This window comes from Hemibagrus wyckioides, linkage group LG19 (genome assembly GCF_019097595.1).
Source record: "Hemibagrus wyckioides isolate EC202008001 linkage group LG19, SWU_Hwy_1.0, whole genome shotgun sequence".
NCBI lineage: Eukaryota > Metazoa > Chordata > Actinopteri > Siluriformes > Bagridae > Hemibagrus > Hemibagrus wyckioides.
In genome coordinates, this window is record NC_080728.1 from 14488747 (window position 1) to 14500676 (window position 11930).

Below are 11930 nucleotides of genomic sequence, written 5' to 3' on the forward strand. Positions count from 1 at the left end.
AATATATCTGCCATGTGTGTGAAGGTGACCCGCTATCACCTGACAACAGCAGAGCACAGCTTGGTGTTTGTAGCTGTTCTATGGAGTTTGAAGTGTTGTTGTGTCTTGCAGGGTGGCTGTATTACTAAGCTGGAGCAGTTCTTGGCTGACCACCTGCTCATCATCGGCGCCGTAGGGATCGGTGTGGCCTGTCTACAGGTAATGCATATCAGAGCTCTGTATCTTTCTGATAGTCCACAGCTGTTATTTATTGTTTTGATAAGTAGGACAAAGGATGAGGGAAAGAGCGAGAGAGGGAGGATGGATGGATGGATGGATGGATGGATGGATGGATGGATGGATAGATAGATAGATAGATAGATAGATAGATAGATAGATAGATAGAGCTGTTACTATAGAAACGATAACATATTGGAACGAGTGCATTAATATAAATCTGTGATTTTCTTATAGTCAGCACTGCAAGTAAATAAAGGAATAAGAGGAAATACACTATATTGCCAAAAGTATTCGCTCACCCATCCAAATAATCAGAATCAGGTGTTCCAATCACTTCCATGGCCACAGGTGTATAAAATCAAGCACCTAGGCATGCAGACTGTTTTTACAAACATTTGTGGAAGAATGGGTCGCTCTCAGGAGCTCAGTGAATTCCAGCGTGGAACTGTGATAGGATGCCACCTGTGCAACAAATCCAGTCGTGAAATTTCCTCGCTCCTAAATATTCCACAGTCAACTGTCAGCTGTATTATAAGAACGTGGAAGTGTTTGGGAACGACAGCAACTCAGCCACGAATTGGTAGGCCACGTAAACTGACGGAGCGGGGTCAGCGGATGCTGAGGTGCATAGTGCAAAGAGGTCACCAATTTTCTGCAGAGTCAATCGCTACAGACCTCCAAACTTCATGTGGCCTTCAGATTAGCTCAAGAACAGTGCGCAGAGAGCTTCATGGAATGGGTTTCCATGGCTGAGCAGCTGCATCCAAGCCATACATCACCAAGTGCAATGCAAAGCGTCGGATGCAGTGGTGTAAAGCACGCCGCCACTGGACTCTAGAGCAGTGGAGACGCGTTCTCTGGAGTGACGAATCGCGCTTCTCCATCTGGCAATCTGATGGACGAGTCTGGGTTTGGCGGTTGCCAGGAGAACGGTACTTGTCTGACTGCATTGTGCCAAGTGTAAAGTTTGGTGGAGGGGGGATTATGGTGTGGGGTTGTTTTTCAGGAGCTGGGCTTGGCCCCTTAGTTCCAGTGAAAGGAACTCTGAATGCTTCAGCATACCAAGACATTTTGGACAATTCCATGCTCCCAACTTTGTGGGAACAGTTTGGAGCTGGCCCCTTCCTCTTCCAACATGACTGTGCACCAGTGCACAAAGCAAGGTCCATAAAGACATGGATGACAGAGTCTGGTGTGGATGAACTTGACTGGCCTGCACAGAGTCCTGACCTCAACCCAATAGAACACCTTTGGGATGAATTAGAGTGGAGACTGAGAGCCAGACCTTTTCGTCCAACATCAGTGTGTGACCTCACAAATGTGTCTGGAAGAATGGTCAAAAATTCCCATAAACACACTCCTAAACCTTGTGGACAGCCTTCCCAGAAGAGTTGAAGCTGTTATAGCTGCAAAGGGTGGACCGACGTCATATTGAACCCTATGGATTAGGAATGGGATGTCACTTAAGTTCATATGCGAGTCAAGGCAGGTGAGCGAATACTTTTGGCAATATAGTGTATCTTCTAATGGGTTGAATTAGATAGTAGGTGCCAGTAGTTCTACTACTGCAACACCTTTTGCTGCAACTATTATAATAAAGACGGTGCCTTTCACTCCACCTTTTACATCTGTTGTAAACAGTATAGTGATGCTATTCAAAACATAGGAACTTTTGCAGTGGTGCCCCATAGTTCCATATTTAAATATTTAAATAGGTTAATTTATCTCTTCGTCTTCTTCTTCTTCTTCTTCTCCTTCTTCTTCTTCTACTATTTTATTTTACTTTAAAGTACTTGGTGATATGGATTCAAATGTCAACTTCTAAAATTGTCTATGTGATACTAAAGATTTGACAAGTAATACGCATTCACCATGGCAAGATTTAATTCAAGAAAAATTTAACATGCAAATATTATGTGCTTAAATGTTATTTAATTATAGTTGAAAAGAAGGAAGATGGGGAAAAAAAGCTCTTCTTCTACATGAAATATAATAAGGTTGTTTTGCTGAAAATTTACAAAACAACTGATGGATGTTCTTTACCAGACAAAGATGATATTAACTATAATTTAAACATTAATGCTGCACATTTCAGAGTTTCCTTCAGGACCTTTTATGTTCAGCAGGTATAGTGGTTTTAAGGTCCGCTGTAACACGACCTCAACCTTGAATCTACATGGAGCCACTGATTCAACACAGAACAATCAGGCACTTGAACATTGATCTGATGTTTAAGTGACGACTAAAATAGACTGTTACCTAGATCTGTGGGTCAGTCTGAAATGGAAGGCTATTTTTACCTCGGACCTCGAGTAGGCAGTATTGACAGATCCCTCGCTATAACACGACTTCCAAGTTTAGTCTTATGCTCCACTGGTGGAGTGTTGGGTGCTATTGATCTGTTTCCCTTAATATAATCCCAGGCACTTATTTCTTTTTGAGTTGGATTGCACTATATGTCTTATCTTTAAGTTGTAGGGAATATAGCAGATTTATTTTCTTTAATTTCTTTAAGTATTATACTGTCAAGTGCACAAGTTTGCATCCGACATTGTTATTAGCTGTCATATAAAGTTATATATTTCACGATGCATGTACATACATGATCAGTGTTACCATATAAGTACAGACAAGTGACAAATTAAAGGAAAAACAGTACTTATTATATTGAGGGAGCATTTATTTATTTTGCTGGCACAGATTAACTCAGTTTTTCAATAAACGTATCACTGCAGCCAACTTTTGGCTAATTATCTTTATCCAATGAGGAAACATTTCTTCATCCTGGTGGGAGTGGTCTCTTTATATATGACCCTGCCCCCATTCACAGGGCATGAAGACTCAGTCAATGGTCATATCTCAGAAAAACCCAGCAAACAGAATCAAGTGCCTGGGATTCAGAATACAAGAATGTCTAACACAAAATGTAAGACATGGCTCAGGATTGCAGCAGTATGTAAGTAGTGCCACTCGAAAAGGAAGTGATGTCTAGCATGGAACTGTAACCCGGAGATGATATTAGGGCCCTCTGGTGGTGTGGAATGATATTGTAAGGTGAGCCCATGATACTAAAGGACTGGGCTTTCATTTATTCATTTGTGAGCAGCTGTTTGTGTACAGCATAAATACAGTAAAAATAAATATAATTTATTGATATAACTGATATGTTTCATGGCTGCTAGTTAAAATAAGAATTTTTTTTTTCTTTTTTTAATTAAAAAAAAATGGAAAACCCAAAATAAGGCAATGTTGGGTCACAAAGGGATTGAGGCACTTAGGAAGGCAAAATGTAGAAATATTAACCAAGAGACACCTTAAATTCATTTCTTTTAGAGTTGAATCGCTAATAATACTTGAACATACACTGATTACCTGTTTTTTGTTCATTGCTTTTGCTGAAATGTGAAACCTAAGACGCTAAATGCCTTTATGAAATAAGTGAAATTTTAAAAAAAATATACAAACCTTTGCTTTCAACTGTATATTTAGTTACGTTGTGTTGTCAGCTTCCAAATTGCACTTACACGGATCAGGCATAACATTATGACCACCTGCCTAATATTGTGTTGGTCCCCCTTTTGCTGCCAAAACAGCCCTGACCCGTCATGTACTGTGTATTCTGACACCTTCCTATCAGAACCAGCATTAACTTCTTCAGCAATTTCAGCAACAGTAGCTCGTCTGTTGGATCGGATCACACGGGCCAGCCTTCGCTCCTCATGTGCATCAATGAGCCTTGGCCACCCATTTCGCCGGTTTACCACTGTTCCTTTTCTTGGACCTCTTTTGATAGATACTGACCACTGCAAACCGGGAACACCCCACAAGAGCTGCAGTTTTGGAGATCCAGTGGTCTAGCCATCACAATTTTGCCCGCGTCAAATTCGCTCAAATCCTTACGCTTGTCCATTTTTCCTGCTTCTAACACATCAACTTTGAGGACAAAATGTTCACATGCTGCCTAATATATCCCACCCACTAACAGGTGCCATGATGAGGAGATAATCGGTGTCACTTCACCTGTCAGTAGTCATAATGTTATGCCTGATCGGTGTATACAGTTGTCTTTTAAAATGATATTAAATTTATGCATGGATTTTCCATAAGGTTGTTACAGCATTTTGTTTTTTAAGACACAACTAATACATTCCTTTTTCCTGATAAAGAGGCAACAGTCAGTTTAATTATTGATAAATCATAAGGATGGTCAGCTAACTGCAGTAGCACTGTTCAGGACCTGCACCAGTGTGTCACATGACTGTCAAGTCACCGTGGAAACCATTCTACTCTTGAAATAATTTTAGAGTAAATAAATAAATTAATAAGTTAAACTCAAAGTGGGCAGAAGCACCTCTCAAGTGAGTGCAATAATTAAATTGATGCTCTTCAACGAGCTGTTATTATTTTAATAAAACAGATGGTATTGCTGCACAGAGGTCAAGTGCTCTGTAGAAATAATTGTGGAAAAACAGCACAAGTAGGCATGCATGAGATCTGGATAATGTTTCATTTCAGACTAAGATGATAATATATGTATTGTCTGTGTACGTGTATTTTATCTATGTGTGTGTGTTTTGTGTGTGTGTGTGTGTGTTTTCTTTCACTCAGTTATTTTTCATAAATATATGGCACACATGTGCTTCAGTTAACATTGTGTTTTAGTAGTTTGTCTTTTCTCTTAAGTCTCTATCTTGTTACTCTCTCTCTCTCTCTCTCTTCCTTTTTTCTGTGTAAAGTAATATTTCTCTTTCCTCAGTAATATTTAATAGGCTGATCAACATATATTTGTCGTTCAATTAATGTTTATGTATTTTAATGATTTGTCTTTTGTCTTAAATCATGTCTGTCTTCTCTCTCTCTCTCTCTCTCTCTCTCTCTCTCTCTCTCTCTCTCTCTGTATGTGTGTGTATGTGTTGGTTCTGTATCTGTAGTTAGCAGGAGCACTGTTGACTGCCTGCTTTATTTATCTGCTTTATAAAGAAGAGGAAGAAGACTTCTCTGATGTTTGAATGAACAGGTCCCGCTATCTGGCTCCTCATCAGCCATGTGGGCAGAAGGTCTGCCGTGTGTGTGTTTCTGTGTGTGTGTATAAGTGCATCATGCATGTTAATACAGCATGTTGTCATCACCTCACCATGGCTGTGCTTTCAGAACATGAGAACGGTAAATGCTTGTTCTGCCGCTTGCACATCACCAGGCTCAGTCAGTATGCAGACCACACTGCATGGCTTCCCTTCCTTCTTCATGCACTAAGTTATAGTTATAGATCATATATACAAATATATGACTGTTTTTGTTTTGAAAACATCAACTAGAGGGTTTATATAGAAGTGTGTAAACCATCACAGCTATTTTCATGAGCTTAATATGTGCTGCATTTTGGTTAGTTTTATAGAAACTTCACCACTACTCTTTCTAAAATGTTATTTCCCATAACATTCCCAGAGATTAGCAGCGGACACAGTGCCAAAAAGGTCAACACACAGGGGCATATAAAGTTTAAAAGCTACAAGACAATCTTGTCAGCCAACTGGAGAGCAGGAGATGTGTGTTTGGTAGTTCACCCTAAATGAAACAGAAGAGCAAATCATTTTTGAGGTATATGACAGTGTGGAATACAAGATATTCATACAACATATTTTGAATAACTGTAGCCATAAATTAATATATTAAGGTGACAAGATAATACACTTCATGGCAGACACCTGACCATCACTGCCATGTGTGGATCTTAACTAAACTTTTGGCACAAATTTGAAACTTGTCAGGAATGTAATTAAATGCTGTAGCATTCAGATTTCCCTTTAGTGGAACTAAGAGGCCTAAACCTGTTTAAGCATTACAATGTCCCTGTGCACAAAGCAACCTCTATGAAGACTTGTTTTACCAAGGTTACGAGTAGAAGAACTCAAGCATCCTTCACGGAGCTCTGACCTCAACCCCGCTGAACACCTTTGAGATGAATAGGAATGTCATCTACATGCCAAACCTCCACACCCATAATCATTGCCTGGACTCACTGATGCTTTTATGGCTGAATGAGCAAATCCCTACAGCCACACTCCAAAATCTAGTAGAAAGCTTTTCCAGAAACTCTTACAGGTGTGATGGACAAGTGTCAGGACATTTTAGGCCATATAAGTTATAAGAGTACAGTTATCTCTTAGTTTTAGACTGTGAGGCACTACTTTGTTCACTACAGTTACATTTATACAGATTTAAAACCTCTTTATATTTAAAGACAAACCAAGACCTTTAAAGACCTCTAAAGTCTCAAAATATACTTTAAAACAAAGGATTTCCCCCGCAGTATTTTAGTTGATTTAGTATGCTGAAGATCCTCCTCCACTTTTCTGAGAGAGATGTGACTAACGTGGTCAACTTTTCATTCACCATTCTTCTGGCTTTCACCTAAACAGCAAATGCAGAATACAATACACCATCACTGTGAACCCAACTGTATCCAACTTTAGATATTTTGTTTAGCTGAAAATTGATGGTGAAACAGAATACACTGATTATCTGATATAGGATATACTGCACATTATGTACGTAGAGCATCTGTCTCCACTCATTCCTCTCTGTTGCTTTTTTTTCCTCGTGATGCTTTTAAGAGATTGTCTTACACAAAAAATACTTGACCGCTTCTACCTTTCATTAATAATTAGTGACTTCGCATTTATGGGTGAATTAAAGCCTGTAATGTTCCTTCATCTCTCTCTCTCTCTCTCTGTCTCTGTCTCTCTCTCTGTCTCTCTAATAGACAAGTGAAAGAGAGGAGGAATCAGTTTTTGTAGCTCTGAAGATAGATGTGGTCTATTCATGCTGCATTGAAGCGTGACTGCTTCTTAGTCAAATTTAGTTCAGATTGTACATGCCATGATATAAGACTAAGTGGAAGATCATGTGTGAGCAATTTTCCTAGACATTTTTAGTGTTTTATGAGCATACGTACAATCACTTAATTAATCAATTGCATCTTAAGTCTAATTATTATTTTTTTTATTTATTAGTAATTGTTTATAGAGGTCTGGTTGTGGCTTTCACACGTTCATTCACACTGAGGGGCAGTTAATAGTGACCAATCCACCTGTGTGACTGTGAGGATGATAGGCAGCTCCACACAATTCCTCACATCATTATGTAAGAACTGGATGTATTTTTAGGTATACTCAATATTTACGTTATGTATGAATTTATTCGTAAAGTAGTGTTTAAAGATAGGATTACAGTAATGTATAACTATATTATCCTCATAACTCATGCAAATCTATATACTCAGACATCCAATCAGACATTAAACATGCTCAGACCGATCAGCTGCATCTGGGCCAAGGAAATATACTGTTTTTATTTTTTTAATTTTATTATTTAATTTAATTTAATTTAATTTATTTATTTATTTTTTGGGGGGGCTGTTTGTTTTTGCTTTATTTATTTATTTATTTATTTATTTTTACTTTATTTTTTTATGTCATTGAACTGTTCATTCAACTGTTCACTGTTTTTCAGGTTTCTCCTCTTTTCAGAGTTCTTGTTTTATTAGTAGGAGAAGGTTCACTTATTTTTATAGAAGTAAGTGTCCACTATAGTTCTGTGCAGAGTCTCTCTCTCCCATTAATAAACAAATTAAAATAATAATAATAATAATAATAATAGTTAAAAAAAAAAACCTAAAACCTTTCACAAATTTAACACCTATTAGCTAAAATAGAACCTGATTCACTCGTGGTGTTTTTTGAGGGAACATTAACAGATCCACCATTTTATAGGGAATTTTATATTTTATAGTTTTTTATTAAGTTCTGTATAGATGCTATTGAATACATGTTATAGGGAATATGATTTATAAGGAGTGACGTCTTACTTTTCAGTTTCTTTTACACAAATCATCAGATTTTGCTCTTTAAATATTTTTTGTGCCTTTCGCCAACCTCATAAGAAAAAAATAATTTTTTAAAAATTTGTAATTGAATGTTTACACACAGGGTATTTACTCTCTCATTTACTCTCTCTCTCTCTCTCTCTCTCTCTCTCTCTCTCTCTCTTTCTCTCTTTCTCTCTCTTTGATTTTAATAGTCACCACCAGTCTAACTCTTCAAACACATGCACGTGAATAGATACACACTCCCACACATGCTAATTGACGCGATTGCAGAACTGCTGACATAAGGGCTGCTTTACGCCTCGGTTCCCATAGTAACTGGATGCTGCTCAATCTCTTCATCAGATGCTTCTATAAAGAGCTTCTTCTACAAATGCAACTACATACACATCTAATTACAATATGGCAAATCACTATTAACTATTCACTATTAAAATGCTCAGATGTTTTTGGCTTGAGGCTAGAACTTTCTTTTTGTCACTTGTGACTATGCATCCAGTCACTTATTCTACATCTTGATGCCCATAGATGATTTTTTTTCACAGCACTGACCTTTAAGTCAAAAATGAACTACATTTTTTTTTCATTTCTGTAAGTGCTCAGTGCAGTACAATGCTCCGCTAGAACACAAATATCCATCTATGGGCTTCTGCGATGCAAGTGCAAAATCATTTATATGCAACTTTATATAAACATATTGCATGTATGTGTGTGTGGGGTGTTTTTTTTTTTTTCCAGATCTGTGGGATGGTGTTTACTTGTTGCTTGCACAGACGGATAAAGCTCGACCCGTACTGACCGATCAGCAGGAGCTCTACATGTTGCCTCGACTGCTTGCTGCCAGATCACATGCTTGTTTTTACATTCCTCTCTTTTCTTTTCCTAAAATGCATGAATGTGTTCTCCCTCCAGTATAGCCTTACATGATTGTCTTACTCCTACGTTTAACCTTACATTAATTATTTATTTACAAGGGGCTTGCCTCTGCAATGTAAGAGTCTCAGCAAGAATATAATGCAGTTATTCTAATGCTGGTGTTTTAATTACACATAAAGAGGCTTTTTTTATAATCTAAAAAAATCTATTTTATTTTCTATATGAGCACTGTATATTCTTAACTATGTATCTGTAACCAGTTAAAGCTGCTATCTTTATGCAACTAGATGCTATTTTTTTCTTAAGCTTAATACAATGTACATAAATCATATAAAGGTCATGTGATGCAGTCAAAGGTATTTTAACATTTTCACATGAACTATAAATAATATGTGTAGCGGTATATGTTTTGCTAACACCGTGTACACGGAGAGCCTGAGAACTACTGAGATGCTAAAAATAACAGGGATTTCTGGACTATAGCATACTCTATAAGCACCCTACGGTGCGTTGCATAAGAATACACCTCTCTGAAATTTTCCTCCGTTACCATGTGAATTGGGATTAACATTCAAAATGCTGCTTGATTCTGACAGACAAAGGTTCATTAAAAAAAAAAAGGCAAAGATTTTACTTATGAAAGTATTCACCCCTTTAGACCAATACTTTAGGCACCACCTTTAGGCACAAGTCTTCTGGGAAATGTCTCACTCAGCTTTGCACATCTGGATCCTGGTATTTTTATTCATTCCTCTTGGCAAAATTGTCCGAGCTCAGTCAGGTTGGATGGGAATGAATGATTTAAGCCACAGATTCTCTATTGAGGTCTGGGATTTGACTTGATCATTTGAACACATTCAGGTTCTTGTTGTTAAACTACTCCAGTGCAGCACTGGATGAATGTTTTACGTTGTTGTGCAGTTGGAAGGCAAAGCCTCACCCTATGTAACCCTAGGCTGATCTGTTTTGCCTTCAGCCATGACCAGTTTTCCAGTCCCTGCAAATGAAACATTATGCTACCACCACCATGCTTCACGGTGGCAATAGTATTCATAGAGTCATATATATCTGTTGAAAATTTCTGCAAAATATATATTACTCCTAGTCCATTTAATTTACAGGCTGCAACACTACACCATGTGGAATAGCTCAGGAGTGGTGCAAGACACTGTATTTAATGAGCATTCCTAAGACACTCGTATATTTGGATACATAGAGCTCTTATTTTCACTGGGCGCTTCTTTGAAAAACTCATTCCGTTTCTTGTTATCTTTATAATGTCATGTGCCAGCTGTTTGTCAGTATATATGTTTTATATATGTTATCTACTCTTCTTAGTTCAGACATTAGGCTCTCAAACAGTGCACTGATAACTGATGCATTAACCTGCAAGGATGAACTTTTCTTATCTTTTTAAAGAGGCCTTTAACACACAACTGCCTTTAATTATAGAGCTTTAAGGGCTGTAAAGATCTGGAGGTCTGTATGTTAGGTACATGAAACCTTTATGCAGTCTCCCTGAGTTATTGAAGCAAATACCATAAAAATACAAAAATATTTTCTGCCACTGCTTAATGTGGTTGCCATAGCAACCTTCATCTCATTGAAGTTCAGTCTCATTGGGAAAAGAATGCAATCTTTACATTTTATTATCAGCAACTGATATTTAAAGACACTTCTTTTAATTTGGCTTGTGCATATATTTATATGTAGATGCATAGCGAAGCATTTTGGGTGGATGATGGATGTTAACATAACAGACTATGCTTTATGTCACTGGTTTATCATTTATTCAGCTACATTATATTGTGCTACTATGATGATGTCTGTCCAGTATGTCATATATTTGTTGCCTAGATGCCTTTAGACAAATATGTGCCTTATTCAAAGGACAGCAGATGTACTACTTTAGGCAGATGTAGCAATGGCATATACTATGTACTAGGTGTGTTTACTGATCCTTGTTACTGAAAATAAAAGGTTTGGGGGATAAATTTGAATACAAGTGTAGTGTTTATTATGAGATATTGCCAACTCTTCTGGAAAACAAAAAGACATGATAAGGTCACTTCCTTACTTAAGGGTATAAATGCAAACTGCTCCTAGAAAGCATATTGATGCTGATTTGTGTTTATGGTGAGAAGTTGTCAAATCACAGGGGCCTGGGTTTTGATCACAAGCTTGAGTCTCCCTGTATTTGTGTGAGTTTTCTCTGGCTTTTCTAGTTTTTTTTTTTTCCAGCTCCCAAAAACATGCTGGTAGATGAATTGGCTAAGATTAAGTGTGAATGGGTGTGTGAATGTGTGCGGTGCCATGTGAAGGATGTGGGTGTATTCCCACCTCATCTCATTAGTTTTTCCAGGAATCCTTCACAACCCTGGAGAGATAAGGTTCAGCATAAAGCAACACTAAAAGTGAGTGAGTATTTAGAATGTGATGTGCTTTGGCCAGCAGGTGGAGACAGAAACAGCATTTTTATCAACTTACAATGTTAACTGGTGTGTTAAATATAGAGTATATGCATTCAAGAAGATGACAAAGATGTTCCAGCTGGGGTCAAAATGTGGGGCTGTTTCATAGATGGATTAGTCCATGGCAGCCCTGACATCACATGGTGGCAAAGTCTGATTTGAAAGTATAGGAAAAAAGTATAGGTCATAGTCCCTAGAGAAATTAAACACAGATTTCTCATAGGGAAAGAACTGGATTCTGATTTTCAACATCATGTCCCCATTTAACCCAACAGTACTGCTGAATTCCCAGTCTGATTAGCCAGAAGGTTTTGATTCATTTTCTAAAACCGCAGCTCTGACGATAGTGTATCTCCGGTTCACAGGTTTATATAAATTTCCTCTTTCTAATATGTTATAGTTTTTCTAGCAATAGCTACTTCACAGGGATTAGTATGGCAGATATAACACATGAACAAATGTTTAAATTGTGTTTAACT

The 11930-nt window shown here is 37.7% G+C and overlaps 1 protein-coding gene across 2 annotated transcripts in view; it reads left to right on the plus strand.

Annotated features, from left to right (window-relative positions):
- The window catches only part of tspan11 (tetraspanin 11), a 28038-nt gene extending 17041 nt beyond the window's left edge, over positions 1 to 10997 (plus strand). Inside the window, exons 7-9 of one of the 2 annotated variants that reach the window (XM_058417545.1) lie at positions 112 to 198; positions 5151 to 5276; positions 8843 to 10997. In XM_058417545.1, coding sequence (XP_058273528.1) covers positions 112 to 198; positions 5151 to 5228 — 165 coding nt within the window. In that variant the 3' untranslated portion in view covers positions 5229 to 5276; positions 8843 to 10997. The remainder of the gene's footprint in view (positions 1 to 111; positions 199 to 5150; positions 5277 to 8842) is intronic. The other variant, XM_058417546.1, reaches the window with a different exon arrangement.
- Positions 10998 to 11930: the final 933 nt, after the last annotated feature.